The sequence below is a fragment of the Anastrepha obliqua genome, chromosome 2, assembly GCF_027943255.1.
Source record: "Anastrepha obliqua isolate idAnaObli1 chromosome 2, idAnaObli1_1.0, whole genome shotgun sequence".
Classification (NCBI taxonomy): Eukaryota; Metazoa; Arthropoda; class Insecta; order Diptera; family Tephritidae; genus Anastrepha; species Anastrepha obliqua.
Genome location: NC_072893.1, coordinates 6,370,111 through 6,397,326, shown reverse-complemented (window position 1 = coordinate 6,397,326; position 27,216 = coordinate 6,370,111). Strand labels below are relative to the sequence as shown.

At 36.4% G+C, this 27,216-nt stretch overlaps 1 protein-coding gene across 5 annotated transcripts in view; it reads left to right on the top strand.

Moving 5' to 3' along the window:
- The first annotated feature begins 1,907 nt into the window (after positions 1–1,907).
- The window catches only part of LOC129238498 (eye-specific diacylglycerol kinase), a 149,498-nt gene continuing 124,189 nt past the window's right edge, over positions 1,908–27,216 (top strand). For 4 of the 5 annotated variants that reach the window (XM_054873535.1, XM_054873533.1, XM_054873538.1 and 1 more), the window contains exons 1-2: positions 1,908–2,112; positions 9,826–11,258. In XM_054873535.1, coding sequence (XP_054729510.1) covers positions 2,023–2,112; positions 9,826–11,258 — 1,523 coding nt within the window. In that variant the 5' untranslated portion in view covers positions 1,908–2,022. The remainder of the gene's footprint in view (positions 2,113–9,825; positions 11,259–27,216) is intronic. The other variant, XM_054873534.1, reaches the window with a different exon arrangement.

The window sequence follows — 27,216 nt, the reverse complement described above, 5'->3', positions numbered from 1 at the left end:
AATAGCTAAAAAATTTTAACCACATATTTACAGGCGAAGAAGCATTTAGCTGGATTTTCAATTTTGAATAAAAAGTAAAGCTATTAGATATTTAAAAAAGAATTATCATAAACGCTATATATTTTTATAATATTTGTACGTATATGAGTACGGAGTGGAAATAGTTGTTGTATAATTTATTTTAAGAATTTTTGAAAATCAAGATAAATAAAAATAAAAATTAAATTTCCTATATCCGAAGCGGCCTAAAGATATGGCTACAGATATATGTATAAATAAATATGTAATTTCATATGGAAATATGATGATATGTCAGCAGTATATATATAACAACATATTTACTTAGTTAAGTTTAAGAAAAAATATATTTACAAAAGATGAAAAAAACAATAACTTATATGAGCACTGCGCTTACCTAATCAATAGCAATCGAAAATTGTTTGCTAAAGCATCCGAAATCGCCATGAATTGCTTCATACGCACAGTTATTATTTGTATGTTTGTAAGGCTTCTGAGCTGTTAGCACAAAGAAGAGCAGAGCCAGATGCGTTATTCTAAAATTTGCCAACGCTGAGCATTCAATACAAAAAATCCCTAAGCAATATAAAATAATATAAACAGAAAAATACCACTAGGCTACGAAAGTATTTGTATGCCACAATCATGCACATATTTTTTCTTATTGCATCATTTCGATGCATGATTGGGAAATCATCCAATTTTTCGTAATTAAAGCTTTGGCAAAACTAGAAAACCACCACAGAATGCAAAGTGAGCAAAAATTTCATATGAAGGCTCTCAAAATTCGTTTGGAATTTATGAACATCTTCTTGAATGTGAACTTTTCTCAGCTCTGGCACTCTGGCATACAAATTTAGTTTAAGTACAAATCGATTGCAATAATGAAACTCATCAAAGAATTTTGTGTGTTCTCTCCTTTTCTTTGTTTCCTTCTCCGCTACACTTTTTCATTATATTTAGCAGTTAATTTTACTTCGTATTCCGTGCTGCAAATTTGTCGCTGTATAAAATGGCGTGAAGACAATCAAATGAAGGATAAACAAATTGAGCCAGAAACGATACCCAAAACAACGATTTAATAAATATTCCCCGAAGGCAGAAAAATTACAGAAGATTTTATTTGCCACTGAGCCAATTCAGCAACGCAATGTAAACATCGCAGCTGCAAGAATATAGCAACAACAATGATCATAGTTGGTAATCAAATCGTCGATAAGTTCAACGCAGCCTAAACGAAAGCAATTGAAAGACAAATCCACAGCGTGCCGTTACACCGAAAATGGGATTTGAAGTAGCCGAAGTAGCTGTTACTTTCGCTCAGCTAAAACTTATTGATGCCGTTGCTACATGTTTTGCTTATCTAATTGCTGCTTATCGTCGGTCAGTGGTGATCGGTTGTGCAACGTTTAGGTTCGAGAGCAACGCCTTTACCAAAGCACTAATTTATGGCAAATCAAAGAAGGTTGTCAGTTTCAACGATAATAAGGGCAATCCAAACGAAATCAACTACAGCAATAACAACAGCAACAGTACTACTAATTACAACATGCGCTTGCAGCAACGGAAACAACAGCAACCGCAAGAGGAATTTAGGCGAGAAGCTATAAGCAGCAGCAGCAGCAGCAGCGTTATTAGGCAAAGCAGAAGTCAAGCGATAGAAAAAGAGGTTACGCATACGCCCCGTAGTGCTCAACATCCGCCCAAAAAGCATAAATATCAGCGAGTGTTGATTAACAGTTAAAATGTTGACAGCGCGCGGAAAAGAACAAAGCAAACACGAATACAGATAATTACAGAAACAAGTATAAACAAGGAATCTAATCAAATAGGCTTACGACAGCTGAATTAATTTAAGTAAAAGCAAAAAACAAAAAAAATTTAAGTGAACCCAGAAACAAAAGAAACTATTTAAGAAAATTTTCAAATAAATCAGGGGAGTTTTAAGACAAAAGAAAGGGAAAACTACGGACCTACTCATTTGGGAATAAAAATTACCGTAGAATGCAACGACTGCGCACGACTTTCACGCGTTCGCGCACACCCACCGGCGCTGAGATGAAAACCCAAAATAGTCTCGAGGTGCCGAAACAGGTGCGAATGACTTAAGGATGTAATGAGTGGCTTTTCATTTTGCCTGTTGTGTCACTGTTTTGTCAATATTTGTGTACTGCATGCATGAAATATGGACAAATGCGTATCTACTTTATTTATCTAAAGTTGATTTAGTTTGCAAATTAAGTGAAATCACAAATTAAAATAAAAAGTAATTAAAAAAATTATAAATTAAAATATAATAAGAAAAGGAAATGGTATGAAATATTACAAAATGAGATAAATTTTAGTTACGAATAATTAAAAAAGATTTAGTTTTCATGCGAAAAAAATTAGTAAAAGAAACTAAAAAATAAAAGACTAAAAAATAAATAAAAATAAATACATAAAATAAAGCAAAACTAAATTAAATAAAATTAAAAGAAATAATATAAAAAATAATTAACAAGTTTTTTTTGTCAATATTTGCGGACTGCATGCATGAAATATGGGCAAATACTTATCTACTTTATTTATCTAAACCTAATTTAGTTTGCATGCGGCAAAATATTAAAAAAAAAAAATGTATATAAAAATTAAGCAAAATTTAATTAAATAAAAACAAAACAAAAAATTATTAAAAATTAAATTAAATTTGAATTTAAAATATAATAAGAAAACAAAATGGTATGAAATAGTAAAAAATAAAATAGATTTAAATTAAGAATAATAAAAAAAATTAAATATAATATAATATAATAAAAAATAAAACAAAATATTATAAAATAAGTAAATGTTCATCTGCTTTATAATAGTAAAACTGATTTAATAAATCAAAACCAAAATAAATTAAATTAAATGAAACAAAATAAAAAATAATTAAAAATTAAAATAAAAAGTAATTAAAAATTAAATAAAATTTAAAATTGAAATATAATAAGAAAACAAAAAGGTATGAAATATTACAAAATAAAATAAGTTTAAACTAAATAAAAAAATATATATAATACTAATTTAGCCTATTTACAAAAATTGAAAAATGAAATGAAGTTTAAAATTTAAATACAACATAAAATAAAACAAAAGAACAGTAAATAGTATATATATTAATAAAAAAGATGAAGCACAAATAAGTAAAATGAAATGATGAATAAAATTTAATAAATTCAATTAAATTAAGTAAAAAAATATAGAAACAATGAAGTAAATTTAATTAAAAATTATTTGTTTTTTTAACTGCATGACAAGTATCGATATCGATATCTATGGTTTGGCAGCTAAGAATGGCAAATTGTGTTGACATTTCTGTTAAATAAGTTTTGGAAAAACATGCATGAATAAAATAAAATAACTATTAAAATAAATATAAAATTAAATTAAGGGGGGATCCCGGTTTATAAGGTCAAAAAAATCAATTTTCTTTTTCGTTTTAAGCGATTCCTAATATTATATTTCAGAATATTCACACAAAGTTACAGAGCCTAATTCTCAATATTTCCGTAGATACAAAGCCAAAGGTAGGCGAGCGTTACGCTGTGACCGGACAGCTATAGTAAAAACTTTATCTTCTTTTCTCAACTTTTCATTTTTATGATTTCTTTGAATTGGCGTACATGAATGAAAAAAAACTAATGAACCTTTTGAAATGAATCATAGCTTGTTCCCTTCAGTATTAAATTCTCTTCTATTTGAACTTTCAAAATATATAAAAAAAAATTTTTCAAGATTTTTATACCAAGTTGAAGTGCTTTTTTTTTTACAGAAAGGCATTTTTTTCTTTAAAACCTGCAAAAAGTTGAAATTTTGGAATTTCACTCAGTTTTCTTAGTTCATATAGAATAAAAAATCATGATAATTAGAAATCTATTTGAATTTTTTGCTTTAGATAATGATTACGAGCTGTATCTTGTACGCCAGCTGGAAACTCCAGCGTTGCAGCGCTCTACTAATTTCTATGTTAAACATTTTTTTCAACTTATTTAACCAGTACACAAATTTTTTATACTTTTTAATTGTTCATCAAAAGATAGAAAAAACTTTGCAGTGCTAAATTAATTTTTTCCTTAAAAAAAAATCGCAAACAATAAAAATTAAATAAAATAAAAAATATATTAAATTAAATAAAGTAAAATATAACGAAATTAAACAAAAAAATATAAACAAATACCAAAAATCGAAAAACATACTACGAAATAAAAAAAAATTTTAAATTAAAAATAAAAACCAATAATAAAACAAAATAAAATAATAGAATAATTTTTTGTAATAATATAATTATAATAGTAATTATATTGTGCTTTTTATTTTGTTTCGCTCCATCACACATTAATATCTAAAGTTAAGTTTTTATCGGTCGCACAGCAGTTTTGAACTAAGCTTATAAGGAATCCCCACCCTGCATCATCCCAGGTAAATACCAACAGCCACTCTGATGAGTTCACTCATACATATCAAGAAAAAATCACCAACACACGTACACATTAATTAACACCAGCGTTTGATGGAGTATATCGTCCCCTTTCTGTGTTAACCTCGTATCTACAAAATTATAAGTTTCAGTAAATCGATAAAAAGGTTTAGAGTTACTTAACTTCTTTGAAAAGTTCTAACTTATTTGATACGATACTTATAGTAGATACGAGGTTTTTGAATTCGAACATGCAGATACGAGAAAAATCGAAACGCTCTGAAAAAAATTATATAATCATTATGAACATTGTATGTTTTGTTTTACGTAACAGGAGTGCTAAGGAGTGTTTTTCACTAAAAATCTCATTTCGAAAAAAATTAAGTTACGAGGTTAACACAGAGGGGACGATATTGCCTCTTTGACACGATGTTCTGCTTCCCCTCTCTATATTTAAGGCGCTGAATTAGGCATTTACTTTTCCACCTATTTGTTATGACTCTGTTTGGTTTAATATTGCGTATTTATGCGGGCCCTTGTACAAATGTAAAAAAAGTTGAAATTGAAACAGTTAAATTGGCGACTTAAATTCTAGCAATCGGCTTATTGATTTCGAGCAGTAATCACTTTCTTGTTTTTTTATAGGTAATTAGAAATTTCAGCTAAAATCACAAAGCGACTACTTTTTTGGGCATTTTCGTTTAAAATATGCTCACAGAAAATAGGCTGGATGTTTACATCTAGAGATAATGCAATCACCAAGAAACGCATGTAATACATCTGCAAAACATGTGACACTGCCTCGCTGATATTATTGAAGCATTGCCATCGGGCCTGAATTGCAGTTTCCGCTCAACTATGTTACAGTTTAAATGCTCGAATTCCCCTTGTTAGCATAACAGAAAATATTATGTTAACAGTAATAGCTCAATGGAGAATGTAGACATTTTTATATGATACTTCCGGGCACTGTCGGAGCCAAGAGAAGCAATAGAGGAATTGCTAATTAAGTTGTGTGTGCGACAACTTTTATACCGAGAACTAATTTTCTTCTTCTGTAATTAAATAATTAGCGCGTACGTTTCTGTTAGGTGGTTGGCCGAGCACCTCCTCCTAGCGAATCAAATCATGACACTTACAGGTGACCCGTTTTAAATAAAATTACGTACAGCCATTGATGGCTAGCTGTTGTCAGCAAATCTCAAATGTAAGCAATTGTCAGCACTTTGAGCTATCCCATTACAGAGGAAATGACCGATATCCTTCAAACTTAGCAGAGCTCTTAATTGCCAATAAGTCCTTAGCAGAAATAGTCTATAAGAGTACTCCAGAGTATGTGCACATATTTTCGTTCCCAAATAATATTTATACAGACCCACATTGTCGCTGGCAGCGGTTCTGCTGAAATATGCACCGCTTATGACCACAAACCCCACAAAACAGCAAATTTTTCAGTAGCCGACAAGTTGGGTGTGACCTAAATTCGCACCAAATGCGACTAATTTGCTTTCTCGCAGAGCCAGTGAGCTAGAAGTGAACAACATCACAGAAGCGCACAAACTAGGCAAATCGCTCTGTTCGCATTTTTAACCGAACACTGATTTTGGAAATAAATTCCCACAAATTGTAACCGCACTGTGAGTGTAAGTCCCTAAATAATGAAATGTCAAGCCATGCTGAGCAAAAAGGTGTTTCAACTTGTCAAATTAACTGTCACAGCGTCAACACAAGCATGAATATGAGAACAATAACAGTAAATGGCAACAATAAGAACAAAACATAATCACTCATAGCAAAAATATGTTTCTGTGTGCGTAGAGTGAGACTTTAATAGGTTGTGTACTTGCCATCATCCGGCTGAATGACGAGACAATCCCTTGAACATACAAATCCATTTACATGTGTATGCGTGTACTTATGTGTACTTTCGGGTGTAATAAGTGTGAAAATCTGCACACATTTGCACGAGAGCAAAAACCAGTTTGAGTGCAATCATAAATAAAATACGAGTACAGTACGACAAATAATGGCAAATGCCAAAAACAATGGCTTTACTGGACTGCTGGCGACATTATGACAAATTGCGCATGTGAATCCTTTCTGGCACATGATCTGCATGTTTAAACAAAAGCATGCAAAAACAAAAGCAGAAAAACACCTGCTAGCAACGACACTCCCGCTGATATCAGTTTATATAAATAAATATTTTTATGATTTTAATGACAATTAATGTCTACAGCGTTGTAAACCACAGCGTTGTAAACCAACATTTGTTCGCGGCATTAACACAACAATGGCGGCTGTCATTCATTTCGGACATTTTTCTGAGTTAAGCCGCTTAAAGTATCGGCCGTCGGCACTCCCCAACACATGCACACGTGCACGCATCACTTGAAATTGTCATGCCTTTTGAGTCCTTTTTTGTGAAATGAGACTTCGGCGAAGCGTTGGAATTAGTTGGTTGGTGGCAAAGTCTCGTATAAAAGAGTTTTTATCCTTCAGTTTGCTAAGAAATGTCAACTCTCTATACCGAATAATTAAATCAGGGCACCGCAGCCGAATAGATTTATGCGTGACTGCCACACGGTAGGGCCCGAATTCGATAGCCACTGTGGCCATGAAACAACAAATTATTGAAAAGGTTTTGCTTAATAGCAGTAGCCTCTGGGTGGGTAATGGCAAACCTTCAAGTGTATTTTCTTAAGCTTGTACTCAGGGCTGATCTTACTTACATACTTATATGGCCTGATCAAGGACCACAACCCGTTACTGGATTAAGGCCGACTGTAACAAGTCCCGCCAGGCGTCTCTGCTTTACACGCCTTCTCCGATTTGTTAAACCAACCGATAATGGAGATCCCTCGCCTCGGTCGTTTCATCGCAGGATGGTTCCGTGTATAGAAGTCCACGCAAATGGGGAAAGTCCTTGATCGCCATTCACTTGTGAGTGACCAGGACGATTCTTCTACATACGATCAAAGCAGCTCACAACTTCTGGGCTCCGCCCAAGTATCCTCTGGGTAGCTTCCAATCATCCGTTTGAGAGCGAGCTAAAGTCACAAGGCGAAGCCACTCAGGATATCTGGTTGTGCGCGGGGTTTGGGACCCGCCACATAAAAACACCGATTCCAGTGAAAACCAACAACAAAGCCACATGGCTGACCTACTATACCTAAACATCTGAACTAACAGACCGAGCACTTCTTTGCCCCTGTCCCTCTCTTTTGTTTAAATTTTTTATATTAAAATTACCTTTAGGTGCCGCTACTAGACATAAGCAATTTATGTTCCTAGCAGGAGGGCTGCATAATTTTATGACCCTAAAATATTTCTTGACTTCAGGAGCCTACCAATATATCCTTTTCTCTCTGTTAAGCGGAGTGAAGCAAGAGCGGCCAGCTGACACCCTACAACAAGTAGAAGCAGGATATTTTAAATAACGTTCCGTTAATCATTTAGCTACCTGCGCGCTTCATTTAACCAGATCGTACTAAATCTTTGCAAATCCCTCTTTACCGGAGATCCGTCGGGAAATTTTGGCTTAGCACCCACATTTTGCCCATGGTACTTTTACAAGTATAGTGGGTTGTAGTTTCTTAACCAGAATAATTTCCAGACATTTACCTTTGTTCGCGCAGCATTTAGCATATCAGGATGCTGATTGTCATCTCATCTTAAAAAGTATTAGGTACACTTTCTACGAGGTGACGCTCAAAGTGCAACGAGTGGACCACTTTGATGTTGTTTCGCAAATTGGGGATCTACAGTTTCAAGCCGACTCCGAACGGTAGATATTTTTTATGAAGACCTTTTTCATGGCAGAAATACATTCGGAGGTTTGCCATAGCCTGCCGAGGGGCGACCGCTATTAGGACAAACTTTTTCTTTATTTTGATCTTCCACTGAGATTCGAACCTACATTCTCTCTGAATTCCGAATGGCAGTCACGCACCAACCCATTCGGCTACTGCGGTCGCCCATCTATAGTAACTAGCATTAACTGTCTTTTAGTTGGCCCTTCCCGTACGCAATCTCCTGGTTCTCGACCCTGGATTGTTTTGATATTTGTGGGAGGATGTGTGTTTTTGGCTTTAGGTTTTGTGCTTTGGTTGCCAATCTGGAGCTGCTATTGACATTTTTAATATATTCTTCCGTCACCACACGTAAGAGCTGCACCCAATAAAAGCAGTTGCGACATGCCGTTAACCTCACTTTTTATCACTTATTCCGGTGATTGCTAGGTCCCCTTCCCATGTTAGCCGTTCGAAGTTCGATAAGCTGCCCGCTCTCCACCACTTGGAGATATCGACGGCATTTCCCAGACTATACGGAGCTTGAAAGACTAGCAGTATTTTTTACGCCCTTGTCTGGTCGACTTGTTGGTCGGCGAAAGGTATTTAATATCTCCTCTACCCACCCAGAGAGGGATCTCCTATCCGCCGCCTGGGCACGCGCCTTGTAGAGTTTACGGCAACCTTTTACTTTGATTTCCAAAATTTATTTAAAAAACCAATTGAGTTTTTTTTAATCTCTTTAGTCGCAAGCTCACGGAAACATCTCAAAAACCAAACTACTCCGAGTCGAACTAGACCACGTCATATCAGGTCATAGAAGATTATTCGAATACTCCCTTTGGCGCAAAACAGCTTCCTTGCCTTCAGTTCGCATTGCGACACTGAAGTTTTTTTAAGCTAAGACAATTATAGACCCTTTATCAATTTTAAGGCTGCTGCCTTATACTGGCGCTCAGGTTATTAGAATTGAAATTTCAGCTCGCACATTCGTCTGAAACTATTTTCTTAGTCCTGTCGTAATTTCTCTAATCAATGCTTTAATTGTTTCACCTCACTCATTTTCTGCATAATTATCCAACTTGTAATTGCGCTTAACAAATATCGTCCAATTCCGTTCCAGTTACGAGCGTTGCATGTTGCATGTTGCTTATTCAACTTTATTACTCTCGCATAGTCTCACGTTGCGATTACACGTACACACTACACGACACCACAACTGCAACACAACCCGGCATCCTATAATTGCATGTCCATACATCGGTATCCTCCTCCATCCGCTTGCAGCATTTCCGTTCTAAATTTTAAAATGTATTTCAAATATTTTTTTATTTAGATTTATTTCTATTCCAACCGAATCACGCACCTGAGCTGAGTGCATATTTCTAGCGCTTGTGTAAGACTGTTTGCATGCAACCTCGTCGTAAATTATCGCAAATTATATACTTTACTCGTGCAACAACACTACCACAAATGCGTGCGAAATTTAATAAGCTCAACATTTTCTCTCACTCTCTTCCATTCGCTTTTCGCTATTCGTGGTAATTATCGACGCCGTCGCCTTTTGCCCGCCAGCAGGTGCGTTCCGCTTCGTTTGATGAAATGCAATTAGAGTCGCAACGTGTCTCGTCCCAACTCCTCAAGCAGCAATCATCGTCATCGACAGATGAACGTTCACTGGACACGGGTCTGTTGCAGGTGCCGCAGGCCACACACACGCAACGTTCGCATTCCTTTGACTCGGCGGCGGCTTCCGCGGGCAGTGATGATTCGGGCACATTCTTGGAAGTGCCGCGCCGTGGCAAGGCGCGTCGTAGCTCGTCAACAAAAACGCCACCACCCTGCATACACTGCTTGTATTTGGAGGAATACTTGAAGCAGCAGAAAGCGGAGCAAAGCTACATTGCTGCCGATCGATGTGAATCGAGTTCACTCACCTATGGCTACAGCAGTTCCGATGATGATACTGACAACGATGGCGCCAGTGTTGCCGCCGACGACGACGTTGTGGAGGAAGACGAAGAGGATGAGGAGGATGCAGCCACTGGCGATGGCACCGAAACAGGCGGCGGCTCGTATGAGTACGATGATGCGGCTTTGGAAATGGACATCAGACTGGGTGGGCTTAGCACTGGCAGCAGCATTGAGGAGTCACGTGCGCGCCTGCCACGTCAAATGCGTCGCCACACTATAGGCAGCTCTGTGACCACCTCCGAGGATGAGGGACTCGACGAATCCGAACATGATTCCCCACATTTCGGTAATACGCTGCTGCCACCTTTGCCGACAACGCCATGTGGCATCACATTCACGCTCTCGCCCACGAACGGCGATTGCCCACCCTTTCCGTATGCCTTCCCCATCGACCCTGGCTCACCACCACCCTCACCATCTATTTCGTTTTCGGTTTGCGATAGCCCAATGTTGGAATTGCCACCACCACCGCCTATATCGCCACTTGAATTGCTGCCCCATTCGCCCATTTTCGATTTGCCGCTGCCACCACCACCTGGATTTAGCGGTGGTTTGAGTGCAGCTGGTGGAGATGATGCGGCTGAGGTGCCGCCTTCGCCTACCGCCATGCGTCCTCGACGTCGCTCTATTTCTCGGCAGGAGGCTATTTTTGTGGAGCCAACAGGCAATTCGCTGGAGAATGTGTCACAGGGAGAAGATTTGAAATCATCGGTTGAGGCGGTGGATTCAGTGGATGAGGCATCCACAATAGCTACTTGCGGCTCGCCGACAGCAGCCAAACATGCGCTGGTTGTACGTGATATTTACCTAACTGTACCTGATTTGAAGCGCGACCGTGCAGCCTCCGTCGATTCGTGCTTTTCGAAAATGTCGTCGGCCGGCAAGACAGAAGAGCTCCAGCCAAGCGAGGATGGTTGTTTTCTCACCGTACCGAATATCAATGCCACGCGTTCGCGCTCCGTAGACATTGTGCTGCCGACGGATGAGCAGGCACGCTACAAAGCGCTCGCCATGACAGGCGTTTGCAGAGATGGGTATGTAGCGATGTTGTTGTTGTCTATTATTGTTCAGTTAGTTGATTGTCAAGTGTAAGTTTTCTTTGAGCTGAGTTTCCTTTTTGTATAATGACACATTTTTTTTCATATCTTCTATTAGTTCGATTGTTTACTGAATTAATTGTTTTTGTTGGCACATTTAAATTTTTGCATTATAAATTTTGAATAACTTTAAATCAAGTAACGAAGTTAATCAGTGTAATATTATGTGAACTATTGATCAGAATTTGTAATTAAGAAAAATATGAGGGGCCTCTTCTATTTAAAGAAATTTGCTGTTTAATGAAAAGAGCTCTGCTTCAGTCCAAATATACCAGGTGCTCACCAAAAGCTGATGGTAAATCACGAATTTCAGCTTAGTTCTGCCGTCTGTAATAGATTTGTACATTGGATGGATAACATGGATTTTTGGGTTCTTTTTGTAAGAACATGAAAGTATAGTAAGTGATTTATGACAACACAAGCAGATACTAGAAAGTTTCGAACGAAAATAAAGGGTGACCAATTTAAAGATATCGGATTTTAAATTGAAATAAAACAAGGAAATTCGAAATGACTGCACAATCTTTATTATTTTGGTGTTGAATAGTTCAATATTTTATTTATTTACGACATTTATTATTAACAAATAATCCCCTTAGAAATGATGGCCGCAACTGCGCCGTAATTCGGCCATCCACAAACACCAATTTTGAATGACTCGCTGTTGGACTTCTGTCGGTATCTCGTGAATAACTTTAGTAATGTTGGCTTCCAATGCCTCCATGCAAGCTGGATTATCTACAAAGCATTTAGACTTTACGTACGCCCACGAATAAATGTCCAAAATTGGGATATCGCACCATCTTAGGTGCCAATTCACTGGTGACGAGAGAAAAATTGCTCACCGAAACGATGACGCAGTAAATCTATTGTTTCATGTGCTGTAGGGCAAGTAGCGCCTCCGCCATCTTGTTGAACCCAAATGTTGTGAAGATTAGCGGCTTCGAATTCCGGCATCAGAAAGTCGTTTATCATGACGCGATAGCGTTCTTCGTCTTCTTAATTGGTGCGAAAACCGATTACGCGATTTTGGCCGACGTTAACAAAGCGCACCAGTCCTTTCTTTCTCTTGCTAACCGGCGCCAGTTGGATACGCGATAGCGTTCGCCTTTCACTATTACATTGGCGCCAGCCTCGTCTTTGAAGAAATATGGGCAGATGATTATTTCAGGCCGTAGGCCGTGCCAAATGTTTGTTTTCAATAGATGCAATGGCTTGGGGTTGCTCTTCAGCCCAAATATGGAAATTTACTTTAATTTTGCTTTCAGCCAAAAATTGGTTTCATAGCTGAACAAAATTCCTGCCGTGAGTGCGCACTGAACACTTTTCACAGATCGTCGATTTCCTCAATACAACTTTACGATTTGTAAACGTTGTTGTTATTTAAGTCTTTTCATGATAAAATGTCAATGAATACTGGAAAAATTATATATTTAGTTTGACAGTAGTCACGCGTGCTCTGCCAAAAAAACCCTATTGGAAACAGTACCTCCAATCTGATCACCTTTTATCTAATGTAAGTAAACATAAATGTAATTTTTAAGCAAAATCCTTTCTGGTCAGTTCTCAAGTTAATTCTAGGGCATAATGGAGGCCTGCATATATTCAATAAACATTAGTATATTTCTAGTCTAAAAATATAGTTGGCTGGCCTGCCCTTATTTGACTCCCATTATAGCAGTTATCTGCCGTTGGAGTGGTTGAGTTCACCACTAAGTAGAGGGAGCTGGGAAGCTTCTGCATACCCTTTTTAAAATTTATACAAAATACACAAAAATATATAGAAGTATATTTGCATACCCATTTGAAGCATGTATCAATCAGCACAAACCTAAGTGCCATAAATGGGCACATCTTGTTTTGTAAATGTATTGATTAGGGTGGGTCAACTTTTTTTTCGATATTTTTCTTAAAAGATTCGGATTTTGGATTATAAAGGGTGGTTAAGTTTCAAGGGCCGGTGTTGATTTTGAATAAAATACAATTTTTTTAGGAAATTATTGTCATTTCTCTTTATTATGATAATATTGGCATGGCTCAATTACGTATGGGACAAAATATCGGCCAAATGGCCGCCGTGGCCTTGGCGGTACATCTCCAACCGATGGTCCAAATTTTCGATGACGCTGAGGCATAATTGAGGTTCTATGCCGTTAATGTGCCGAATTATCTCATCCTTTAGCTCTTGAATTGTTGTTGGCTTATCGACGTACACCTTTTCTTTCAAATAACCCCAAAGTAAGAAGTCCAACGGTGCCAAATCACATAATCTTGGCGGCCAATTGACATCGTCGCGACGTGAGATTATTCGGCCATCAAATTTTTCGCTCAAAAGAGCTATTGTTTCGTTAGCTGTGTGACAGGTGGCACCGTCCTGTTGAAACCACATATCGTCCACATCCATATCTTCCGATTCGGGCCATAAAAAGTTCGTTATCAGCTCACGATAGCGAACACTATTCACAGTAACTGCCTGACCGGCCTTATTTTGGAAAAAATACGGCCCAATGATGCTGCAGGCCCATAAATCGCACCAAACAGTCACTCTTTGTGGGTGCATTGGTTTTTCGCCAATCACTCTTGGATTATCATTTGCCCAAATGCGGTAATTCTGCTTATTGACGAATCCACTGAGGTGAAAATGTGCCTAATCACTGAAGGCGAAGTGCGCGATAGGCATTTTGATTTGAACGCCAGTTTTCATAATAAGCTTGAATAACTTTACGCGTTGCTCGATTGTGTATCTTTCCATGGTTCAAATTGAGCAAGTCTGAAATTGAAAAACGTCAAATGAAATGCAGAAAAAGCTTGACGTTTAGGTGTGGTTCACATTTAATATCGGCCCTTAAAATTTAACCACCCTTCACCTGAAATTCAAGGCAAAAATTCTACTAAAGCCAATTAGTTTTAAAGCTATAATTTAAAAAATACTTTTGATTCATTTTGCTCTGACGAGTATACTTGACATAAACAGTTAAGAGGCTAATTATCATTTTTTTACAGTTAATAACTTTTTTGTAATTATTTTGGTTTATGATCCATTACATGACATTTTTTTTAATCATAAGTTTTTTTCAATTATTTTGGTTTGATATCTCCTTTACTTAATGCAGAAGGTAATTTTTTTCTGCTCTCTATCTTCATTACCATAACTCCCTCCCAGTTTCGATATTAATTAAAGGTTGTTTCTTTTAAAATTTGGGGCTCAAAGTTGACTTCGTCTATCTATGCTCTAATGGAATTGAATGTTTTTATTTTCATTTTATTTTTTATTTGATGTACTTGTAGAATCGGAATCTTGTGACGTCGTTCCATACAATTTGACCCACCCTAATATAAGTATATATATCTGCATACATATTTCAGAAAAAAGTATAGAAAGAAGATTTTCATTCATTTCAATATTTTTGCTTTCGCTTTCCCTTTCTCATACCACAAATATGGAAATTTTTAATACTGACCCTACTTAACCCTACTTGACCCTTTACATCGCACCATAAAGTTTCTTCAACTTTTTGTTATTATTATATTTTTTTCTTGTTTTTGTGTTTTTTATGTTTGCCCCAGTACTTGACACTGACTTCGACTTTTACCCCCCTCACAGTAATCTCACCATAACTATATGGTGTGATACATTTATATGTATTTCGCGTTAATTTATTTGCACAAACTTATTTCTATATTTGTGAGTATTTTTTTTGTGGCGCATAAAACCAGCTTATCGCATTATACATGGAAACGACAGTGTTTGTTTAAGGATTGTAATTATTATTGCAAAGCTCTTTGGGGTCAGCTTTATGGGTCACTGCTGACTTATTTACTACGTACTTTATATGAATGAATGGTGAACTGGAAACTACGAAACTTTTTCGTCTGAGTTAGAAAAGTATTCATTTGAAATTGAAAACAACAAAAAATGTTTGCAGTAGGATTAGCAAAAATGGGTTGCGCATTTGTACTGTATTTATATATACTCGCATGCAGCCTCAGATCAACTTTTCTTTTCTATGTACTTAAGGGGCAAAAATTGCAAAATTGTTATATGGTTCCGCTTGAAAAATGAAAATAAAATACGCAAAGGTCTAAGTTGGGAAAATGTATAAAAGCCTCCATTTGAGTTGGGTTCACTGAAAATTTTAAACGCATTTTACTCGAAACTAAAGGATGACTAAATAACTTTAATAGTTATAGTTCTCCTATTCATTGTGTGTCTAAAACTGTGAAAATATTAACTTATCAAAATATTTATTTAAGTAGTCAGGTTTGCTTTTTCATTACGCATTATTTTAGACCTGCCAAATGCTTTAAAATTATTAACAAATGTAATCAAAATTTGTGCCTTCTTAGTAAAGGCAGATGCCAATGACGAGTATCATCTTTGACTTAGCGCCTATGGAAATAAACAAAATTGCTATTATTGGACACAAACCACCAATGTTCGTGGCAATTTGTTGCGGTGCCTGTTGGGGCGGGATTATTAGACTCTATCTATTATTGGTTTTGAAATGAGGAGCGAGACACTATTGCCGTCAATGGTTCTTGGTAACCGACTTTCTGTGGCCAAAATGCGATAACACCAAATATATCCGAGCTGTAGTCCCAACAAAGCGGCGCTACATGCCACACAAGCGACGCAACGCTCGAAGTTGTGAAGGCACGATGCACAGAATGCAGAGGTGTGGCTAATATCCGGCCGCTAACCGGCTCTTTGTGATTTTAAAGAAATCAGCTGATTGGCTGGCGTAAGCGAGGGCATGACAGTTACGCTCACAATTTTGCTGCGGACGGCCAAACCTGGTAAACTATCGCGCCTGGTGTGACAAGATAATTTGACGACGGCGTGTGTTCATCAATTCGCCTCCGCGATCATGCGACTTAACAGCCATCGATTATTATTTTCTCTGAAGCTATGTCAAGTCCTAGGTTTACGCTAACAAGCCAACTACTTTGGACGAGCTGGAGACTCTTTTGTTTTCCTTATTCACTGCTCTCAGGAGCATAGGGCTTCGGCAAGACTCAGTCTTGCATTGGTTTCGTTTATCTATTTTTTTATTTCTGACAGGGTAGGTGATTAGCCTGTCGCTACCAGTTCTACGTGGTGGAACTGCCCGCCTGTTGTTGCTTAGGAACTGCGCCTTCTTACTGCTTTGAGCGCCATCTGTGTTTTACATTTTTCTGGCAAAAGGATCACACAGATGGTTGAAGACTTAGCTAAATTTGGTGTGTCAGCGCTATTACCGCTGTTGCCCGCTTTCTCTTGCTGGCGCCACTGATGCAATATGTAACAAAGTGGTTTTCTTTTTTTTTTTTGTTTTTGCTTGTCTTAGCAGCCACAATGCAAATAATGCACTATTGTGCGAGTGTAAAGATGGAAGGAAATCAGAAATACTAGACTACTGAGATTGGAGACTCTTTCTATTGGCAAAATAACGCCTCACATAACTAGACCGAGTCATTAGTAGTTGAACGGACTGTTTGAAGCACTGAGGACTATTTAAATGGTGTGCTAGTCCATACGAAACTGCATGAATGTAACCCAAAATAAAGCAAGAATCAATTTGATATTTCACAATTTTGCCAGTAAACTCAAATTTCTATTCTTATAGATTTATTTGGTCACCCTATACATTTTTCACGACGGTCGAACTTGTAACTCGAACAAATCTTGAGCAATTGACTTAATTAAAAATTACACTCGGCATACGGAAACGGTGCGTAAAGTTTTTTTTTAATATAAAATTTGTAATAATTTTTATTTTTTTAATTGCAACTTTTAAAACGGCTCCTTCCCGGGAAAAGTATAATTGACCAAAAAAAATGTTTTGTTCAGTGTAAACTAAAATTTTTAGCTACAGTTGAACCGTTCGCGCGCCACTGAAACAAAGAAAAAAAGGCGAATGCGTCGAAGACAAATTTCGAAAAAACCATACCTATACAACTTAAGTCATTCACAATAATTTTGACTTATGTCTTTCTCAAGCTAAAAAGATTTCCCAAATATCAATCATGTCGTTGAATGCGTCGAAGTTCCGCATTCCGTGTTTAAACTATCAGCGATTTATTCACGCATCCTAAAGTTGTTTTCAAAAAGAGCAACTCTATACCAAGAGATAAGTACTTTGAGCTTTTTTTTTAAACAAAAATTGGCATGTCCTTCTTGCATGTTAAGGCCCTCGCCTCATTTGAAGTAGTGTTTTTTGGGTGTTTGTTTGAAAGCGAGAAAAACGAAAAAGATGGAAGAGTTTGTTTTTTGTTCTAAGTATTTTATTTTTTTATTGATCGTTAAAAAATAAAAAAATTTTTTGGCCATACAAGGTTCATTCAAAAAGTTGTGAGCCTTCAAAGAATGGTCTTTCAAAAAAAGGCGACACGGATTCCGGGGCACACAGGAGTCTGAAATCAAAAACAAAAAAAGTTTCTTGTTCAATATGATTATTGTTACGATCTTCAAAAACGAAGAAGAACAATTTGACATAATGATGTAAACCACAGAAAAACTGTATGTTATTTTAATCGAATATTTGCTTAAATTTAATCTAAAAATCTTAGTTTTTCCTATTTCCCACTATTTATAGCACACTCTAGACTTCATAATCCACATAAGCTGTTCAACTATGACCCAAATGCAAAGTTCAAAAACGGTTTGAGATAGAAAATTAATAAACATAATTTTGCTTGATATTTTTCTGATTGGATGTTTTGATTTTATTCAATGAGGCATAGCAACGGATGCCGGGTATTGTAATATTATGGTTTTTAATAAAAAATTATTTTCTATGAAATTATTGTTTGTAATTCTTTTATATACTATACATATCCTAAATCCCTCAAAACTACTCCTACACGAGCAGGGCCGCGGGTTAAAGCTAAAGTAGGTCCGAAATAGAAATAGATGCGATACAAAAAGAATTTAGCGATTTTATTAAAAATGCTTTTGTATTTAAATTAAAGAAGTTTAATCAATAGCCATTGTGCCCACCATAATTGTCAATGGCTTTTTGTATTAACTTGGAATTGTTAATCCTAAGGCAGATTTCTGTGCGTGTGCGGAACCATAGTTCTTTGATTTTTTGCCATAAATCTTTCTTATTTTTGAATGTTTCCTTCCCGATTGGTGTCTTTGAATCTCGCCAAATGTTCTCAATGGGGATTTGGTCGGATGACTGGCTTGACCAATCTATAACTTTAAAATTATTTTATAAAAACTATTCACGTACTAATATTGAGGAGTATTTTAGGTCATCAAATTCTTGCCTAAAAAGCGACCGAAGTGGCATATTCATTCTCATCAGCAAATGGTAGGAGCACTTCTTGAACTATGTTCTGGTAAATAATTTTGTCTATTTTATTCGTTACGAGTTGAATAGATTCTAATCCATGAGCTGAACGGGAGAAGCATCCCCGAATCATTAAGTTGCCAACACCGTATTTGACTGTTTTTTTTGTGAACTTTTGTCTTTTTCGTCTGTCTGTCATTTCGTCCAGCATCATTTCCACATAATTTTTGTTTGTTTCATCGATTCAAAGTGTGTACAACCCTCTGGTTCTCATCATGACTTTGGTTTTTTGTTTTATAACCTCTTTATTTATTACAGTCTGTTATATATTAACAATATTTAATTTTTGTACAATTAGAGTCTATTATGTTCTTTTACCAATGTAAGAAGAATCTGTTATTATTATTATTATTATTTTTTCTTTTTTTTTTTTGTAATTACACTGCACATCTTATAATTAGATCAGTCGGTGTGAGTGGCTTTAATCTTCGTTTGATATTTCCTGCCGATACTATTTTACGACTTTTTTCGTTTTGGTGGACTGACACTCGCTATATATGCTTTGTGCTACATTTTGTGATTGTTTCTTGGATTGTGTCTACGTTTAAGTCAAGATGTATGACTTCATTGGACTTGTGCTCTTGATCAAAAGTTTTCCTCTTCCTTAACTTTGTTTGTTTCAACAGCGTAACTTTATGAACTATACCTACCAGACAGGTTCATGTTCATCAATCGATGCCGTACAATTCTCGCTGATGCTACGTTGCTGGTATGCTATTCAGCTGAAATGGTCACTTATGAATTAAAAAGATCCCTCTTGGCAAGAGTAACAATTAAATTATCAGTAGTGCAAGTCGTTTTATTTTTACCATCACATCTTTCTGTTGATTTTGTGAGCCTAAGGGCATTTACAACAAAATTTTTGGAACGGTCAAGTGACTCCCTTATGCTCTATTTTGGACTCATTCCAGGAAAGCAAAATTTCGATAGACATCGGAAGAGCATCACTAACAACTTCGCGTTGCCGATGTCGAAATCCATCGCCGAAAAGTTATATACGTAAACTTTTTCGCCTGGTTTCAATGACTTTACCTTCACGACTTTGCCCATACTTTCTTTTTATTTTGGCTTTTGCGACATGAACAAACTTAAGTAAATTTTTGAGCAAAAGTTTTCATTTCTCTGTTTGTGAGTAATTTTTCTTTTAAATTTACTCTAAAGAAAAAAAAATTTATTAACTAACCCAATATGACTGACCCTGGGTGAACATTAGACATCTTACATCACCTTTAGTTATTGCTTATTATTAAAAAAATTATTATTATTAGCAAAACGATTAAATTCATTTTAAAATGTTTTCATTAAATTTCTTGTTTATACTCAAGCCTACAAATAAACCAATTTTTAAGGGGACAGATACCTGTAAACGGCCATATTTTCCCTGATTTTCATTAAAATTATTTAAAATGAAGACATCAATATATTTTTTTCAAAATTGCCGTACAGTTTATTTATACATTAATATAATATAAAAAAAAATTTTTGTATTTTAATCATTTAAATTGGCGGATGTGCACTCAATTCTTCCAGGAAGGTCGCAACGGGGCTTCTCAATCGGCGAGCATTGTAGCATCGGCGTCAGTGACCTGAATACAAAAAACCAAACATTTTTTTGTTTATTAATGTCATACTTTCTATATGAATTAAACAAAAATGGAAAAAAATTCGTCCCCTGAAACGAATTGGATCACTTGACGTGGCATCGTTCGCTACCAGCAACAGCCGTTTCTTATTACTCATTTATTTTGCGCAACTAAATGGCTTATTTATGTAAAAATATAAATTGCTTTGAAATGCCGAAGTCGATGACATTTCTATGTGACCACAATGTTTTGAAAAAATACACTAAGCTGCGTGCTATTTCAAGCCGCTTAACGCCTCAAAGTGTGCGTGTAGCAATTTATGGTTGACATAACATAAGTTCGTGTTGTTGTTGTGGTCAGCATGTGGCTATGTATGTGTGAGGTTACATAAAACTGTTGAAGTGTGAACTCTGTAGTGAAAGCCAAATTCACACTTCTTTTGTTTTTTTTTTTTGCTCTTTTGTGGCCTCCACAGCATTAACACATCCTCGTTTATAATCTCTTGTGGGTGCACACACTCATCCCTACCCACACACATGTACTCACTTGTGTCCAATTCCCTTTTTGTACTTTGCCTGCACTTTTGACCCTTTGCTCATAGAACGGTGGCAAAAGTTAATATTTTCGACCTTTTCGCCTCTTTAACGCCACATGCCAAAATAACAAATGACTTTGGTGCTTTAGCTTTGGCTTGAACCTCGGCTTGTTTACAACTTTTTGGCACTGAAATGGCTGCCAGACACTTTTAACTACTTTAATAATGGAAGTGCGATACGCAAGGGCCACATTGCACATTTAAGCTTAAAATTACACTTTTCTACTTTAAATTAAGCCATCAAAACAAAACTGGCCAAGCATTGAACGGGAAACACACATACAAATATACAGACATACATATTTAGCTACCTTCAATGTGTAAGCGTTGATGAACCATTGGCACGTGCAACAAGCTCGTTATCATATTTAAAGCAAATCAGTTTGAACAAATTTCCAATCCCCCCATCACCCGAATGCCGATAGAGAGCAGTGGCGTGTGGCAGCTGTGAGACCCATTTTCCCAAAAAAAAAAAAAAATAAAAAAACTCAATTCGTTTGAAGTTGCTATTTTGGAAATGGAAATGAGAATGGGAGTGGGAGTGCTAGTGCGAGTGCGGGCAAGTATCCGAAACACATTTTAATGTAAATAATTCTGTGAATGATGGCAACGAGTTTCGGAATTACCAGTATAATACGCACATAATTGATGTATTATATATGCCCGTTAATATGTAGGCTACAATAACATGGCGCATGCTGTTGTCTTTGATGCTGCTGCTGCTAATATCCGCTGATGACGATGATAATGGGAAACGTGAAAGTAGATAATTAGAATGATTCAATTGCTGAGCGTGCGAGTGCTTGTGAACGCGCGCATATGTGTGTATGTGTGTATGCGTGCCTGCGTGCGTGCCCGGCTGTGCGTAACAGACGCTCCCGTTGCGTTGACTGCCAAGTTGTATTGAATTTCATCACACATTGGCTGCCTGGGGCTGGTAGCTGCAGGAAAAACCCAAACTAGTGAAATAAATGTCTGGTTCAGAGCTGGTACGATTTTGGCAATTACGTTGTGCGCGATTAGCAACATCTATTTCCAGAGTGTGACAGTGAAAAGTAAATGAAAATAATCGTTCTCCACAAAGAGGCTATGCAGACGTGTGCGCTGCAATAAGTTGTTTGTTCGAGAGGGACTGGGGAATTATAAGGTGGGCACCTCAAGTTCAATAAATGTTAATGTTTAATGTAATATTAAATGTGCATAGTGTGCAGGAGAGTCAAAATGTGGACAATTGTTTTTTTTTTTTTTAAATAATACGCGACTTGCTTCGCTGTATGTAAAGTTGCAACTTTCTAGTTTATATTATTGATAATCGATGGTAAAAAATTTCATCACGATCAAAACCAACAGGTAAATGTGTGCCTCTATTTCCACGCCCATTAAAGCCATGTTAGAAAAATTCCATGTTGATAGGAATTCTACCTTCTTCTTCCTCTTAATTGACGTGATAACCGCTTATGCGATTTTGGCCGAGTGCTAACCGGCATCAGTTGGTCACACCATATGAAACCAAGTCCTCTACCTGATCTTTCCAACGCATAGGAGGCCTTCCTCTTCCTCTGCTACCACCAGCTGGGGCCGCGTCGAATACTTTCAGAGCCGGAGCCTTTTTTACCAAATTTTACCTTGGAATCAGCAAATCTGCCAGCAAGGGCAATTTTCTTTTTTAGCTTCATTGAGTCACTACACCAAGATTTTAGGCTATACCCATTGGAAAATTGGCACATCCTCTATAAGCTACCAGTATTCTTCTCGAAATAGATATCTCACATACATACTTGGCCATAAATTTTACTATCAGTGTCCTCAAGAATTCAATATGTGCATATAAAGGATCTTTCAAAAGTGGCGCCTAGTTCTCAGTAGTAAAAAATTCCTTGACGGTACCTTTTCTATGCCACATTTGACATTTGTCAAGTAGACAGATGTACAATTTTAACGATGGATACTTACACGATAGAACATTTGAATTGATTCTATATTGATTCTAAATGGGTGATATTAGCTTACCTCCCCGAAAGTACTGAAAGTATTTTGGTACCTGAGTTGAACTGATTCGAAAGTACTTATTCATTTTAACATAGAGATTTTTGGAAGACAGGTTTAAGGAAAACGTGAATAACTCATCCAAATACTGAACAATTTAGACTTCTGAGCTATCACTGGAGAGCTATTTTCTCATATTTTTGTACTTCATTATCTTTATTCTGTTGATCAAATTTTGAAACAGTTTTTGCAAACCTTTTAAGCATAAATCCTTCCATTATCTGAGGTGTTTTCTGAAAAAAGTATTGAAGGCTAATTTTATTTATACACAACTTGATTTTTGGAGTTACTTTAAAATCGGACAAGTTTAATATTCTTCCTAAATATTTTGGCGGCAGCCTTCAAATAAATTTCATTATTACGATGGGGAAACAGTAAAGACTTTTTTGTACGTAGCCTTAATCTCGCCGCGTACTCCTCAACCTTCCAGTGTTCTCTGAGAAGCACAGTTAGTCGTAAAATGTTTAGTCGACCATGCCCAGATCGTTGTTCCGTCTTTGATGCGTTATCTGGTGGTGGTGGTAAAGGTGTTGTCTAAGTGACACAGCCCACATCACTTGTAAAACCACTACTTTTTATTTGTCGAGCCATCTTGATTTAGCTATGAATTTGCCTATGTCGTCTGTCTATTCGTACATTTTCTTTTCTGCAATTTCTTTCAAGTTAACCAACGAGATTTCCCTCAGCATTCTGTGTCGTAGAGCACTCAACCTTGGGCACTCACACCGAAAGTGAAAAACTATTTCCTTAGATTCATATTGATGGCAGCTTCTACATCAGTTGTTCTACGGCCACCCCATCTTCTTGGCATGGTCTCCCAAAGACGGTTATTGTTGACGTACTTATGAATATGTCTGCTCGTGGCTTCCTTAAAAACTCGTCAGTTCTGGTTTTATTGAAATTGGGCCACATTTGTTTAGTTATTTTACAGGTACCCGTGTTAGTCCATCTGTCAACGGCCTGCTTCTGGAATAGTGAGAAGATCTCGCATTTGCGCACGCTTTGGGACAGCCTATTTCTATAGCTTCGGATTCGTTGTAGGATGCCCCTGTCTTGCCAGTTCATCAGCTTTTTGATTTCCTTCTATGCTCCTATGGCCAGAGACGCAGATATGAGTGATGTCTGCGTGCGCATTAAGTTCTTCTTTGGATTGTCCGACGGTTTTTAAATTGTTTATAGGTGACTTTAAAGCTAAGGTGGCTGCTTAATTATCTGAAAAAATGCATACTGCCCTTATCTGGAGAACATATGCTTGGAAAACTCTATTCCAATTTCCTAGACAAAAATACTTGAAAGTTTCGAGGTCTTGTGAATATAAACCAGCGCCAAAGCAACCATCCATTTTGAATAGTCAGGCCATGTCTTCCTGGACACCTTTACACAGGTTGAGAGGCCCTTTCATCGTCTACTTGTAATGATGTTATAGTGCGAATTTAGTAGTTTAGTAAACTCAACCGGCTTCTCGTTACCCTCGATGCTCCTATAGCTTGGAACCCTTACTACAGTAATAACGAGCCATTGACTAAACGACTTGAGTTCCTCTATAGTTAAGATAGTTATGACGATTGAATTTACCGCTCTTATGACAGCCTGACTATCCGTGAAGATTGGCACCAGCTCGCATGATAGCTATCGAATAGAGCGATATAGTTTGCAATTCTATTTTTCCTAATTAAAATTTGTCGATAAATCGAAAAACCTTTACATAAGCGCACAACTGACATTTTCTAGCACAGCGCGGCTTATACTTGTAATTCCCCAGTTACTTATAAGAAACTCACCAGCTCCAGACTAGATAATTTCCATACGGGGTTGTTTCCGCTTTATTGCCACCGGTGCTGGTTGCCAAGAAGCAGCGGTACCAAATACTACTGGCGCACACGTGCCCGCCTTGGACGTATTGTTTATTTTTATACAAACAGCAGCGCTCAGCAGTATTTATCATCACATTTGAAAACGAATATTTACGTAATCTGATCCACGACGGATGTTGTTAGGGAGACAAGCGGGATTGTCTACGCACTTATATACTACTTACTACATATATATCTCTTATGCAGATACTTACTTGTGCTGTTACACGCGTACATATTACTTGTGCCCCTATTTTTGTGTTTCTTTTATTATTGTGCGACTTTTCATATGCCAAAATATGCAGCTGGATGTCCACGTTTATTTGGTTTGAAATATAGAAATACAGCTTAAATTTTTTATCTTCAAAACTATAATAAACTTAGCCAAAGTAGTGCTCAAAGCAGGAGGAAGTGATGGGTGAGATTTCCTTATTAAAAATCTATGTGCGCTTTAAAAATGGATATGAAGTGCAGCGTAGAGCGATTTGGTATCTTGGCCGGCACTGCGTATACGCAATCAAAAGCGTGTTGCTGTTGCTTTAAAAACTTATGGCTTTTGGAAATTTGGGATTTTGTATTCTGAGAAATTGTAATAACTAAAGAATATCTATTTTAGTTGATAGCGAAGGCTGTGTCACGTGATGGTTCAGGTGCGCAATTTTTCACAAATAAGCATAAATAAAATATCGATGCCTTTTTAATCGCAATACTCATGCAGTACTCATCCTCTTGAACCTAATCAAGAATTCATTTTATTTGCACCCTTATATGAAGTTGAAGTGAATATTTACAAATTGAACTTTTCACTAGAAAGGAAGTACTAAATTCGGTTCGAACCGAAATTTTTATAACTGCAATTTAATAAAATTTAATACGGGCTCGCTGTTAATTTTTGGAATCAGAGAAATTCATAGACAATGAAAATTTCAATTATTTTATTAAAGATACCTAACAAACAAAGGTTTGTACCTTGGATTAAAAATAATATTTAAAAATAAGACATACAAGTAATTTGGCTAGATAAAGCTGGAGATAGAGGTAGAGATCTGGAAAGTGCAAAATCAAGATCAAGCCTATTAAAAACTCGATTGATTTCATTAAGGGGATATTCTGGTCTAGACGACTTGATTTTAGGTATTTTTAAAACTAAGATAAAAAAAATTAAAAACATTTTTACTATCCATTTTTTTGATGGTTTTTATTAATATCGGAAACTTATAAAAAAAATTAATAGAAAAAAATAAAAAAATCGTGGAATTACAGACCGGCGGAGTGGGGGCTACATAAAAAACTGTGTTCCATGATTGACATGATTCACACCCTTGTAGTGATCTAAAACAAACAAATTAAAAAAATTCTTCATTGATTAGAATGTCCCTATCGGATTACGATAAATCAAGGAAAAAAAATCACAAAATGGCGTCAACTTGAAAAAAAAATTTACCCTCTTTTTTTTACCTTTTCACAGTTTTTAAAAATAATTCAAACTTAAATTTTTCCAAATCCGAGGCAGGCGCGATAGGCAGATGTATAATAGAAAAATCTTATCAAACTTCAAAGCGATCGGTCAAGTAGAACTTGAGATATCATGACGCCGTATTTTATAATATTTTATTTTTTTGGTTTTAGTATAATACGCTTTAGGGTACATTCCAATAATATATTGCGAAGTTATTATATGTAGGTACAATAAATTGTACTTCATTCTATTATAGAGTATTGATTTAGAATCCGATAAGTTAAGTTCTAAAAAATTCGAGAAATAATTGAACTCAGACAAAGGTTTATTAATTGTAGCATTAGCATTGTCGAGCGTTTTATATAAACCTGAAAGCATGCAATGTATTCGATGCATCGTAGAAATAAAATAATTAAACCAAGAGGGGAAAAGCAGTCGATTTTATCCGAAATGATGTCGAGAAGAAATGAAAAAGCCAAGAGAGATCGTCTATTTTTGAATGATAATAAACCAATTAATTGGCCACGAGAATTAAGATGGAACGTAGAAATATTTTCTGTACCCTTTCCAATCGATTTATATGAATAGCGTGATAAGGTCTCCAGATAAGAGCAGCGTATTTGAATTTAGACCGAAATGAAAAGTATAGAACCTGGAGTGTATATGGGTCAGAGGTCTCTGTAGCTGTCCGGCGTTTTCTAAAATCAAACTTAGGCTATTGGGGTGCGATGTTCTGAGTATGGATAAAGTTTATACTCTTCTTCTTCCGGACCTCTTAAGGGGACAGATACCTGTAAACGGCCATATTTTCCCTGATTTTCATTAAAATTATTTAAAATGAAGAAGCCAATATATTTTTTTTCAAAATTGGCATACAGTTTATTTATTCATTAAAATAATATAAAATTTTTTTTTTATTTTAATCATTTAAAATGGCGAACATTGCAGCATCGGCGTCAGTGACCTGAATACAAAAAACCAAACATTTTTTTGTTTATTAATGTCATACTTTCTATATGAAT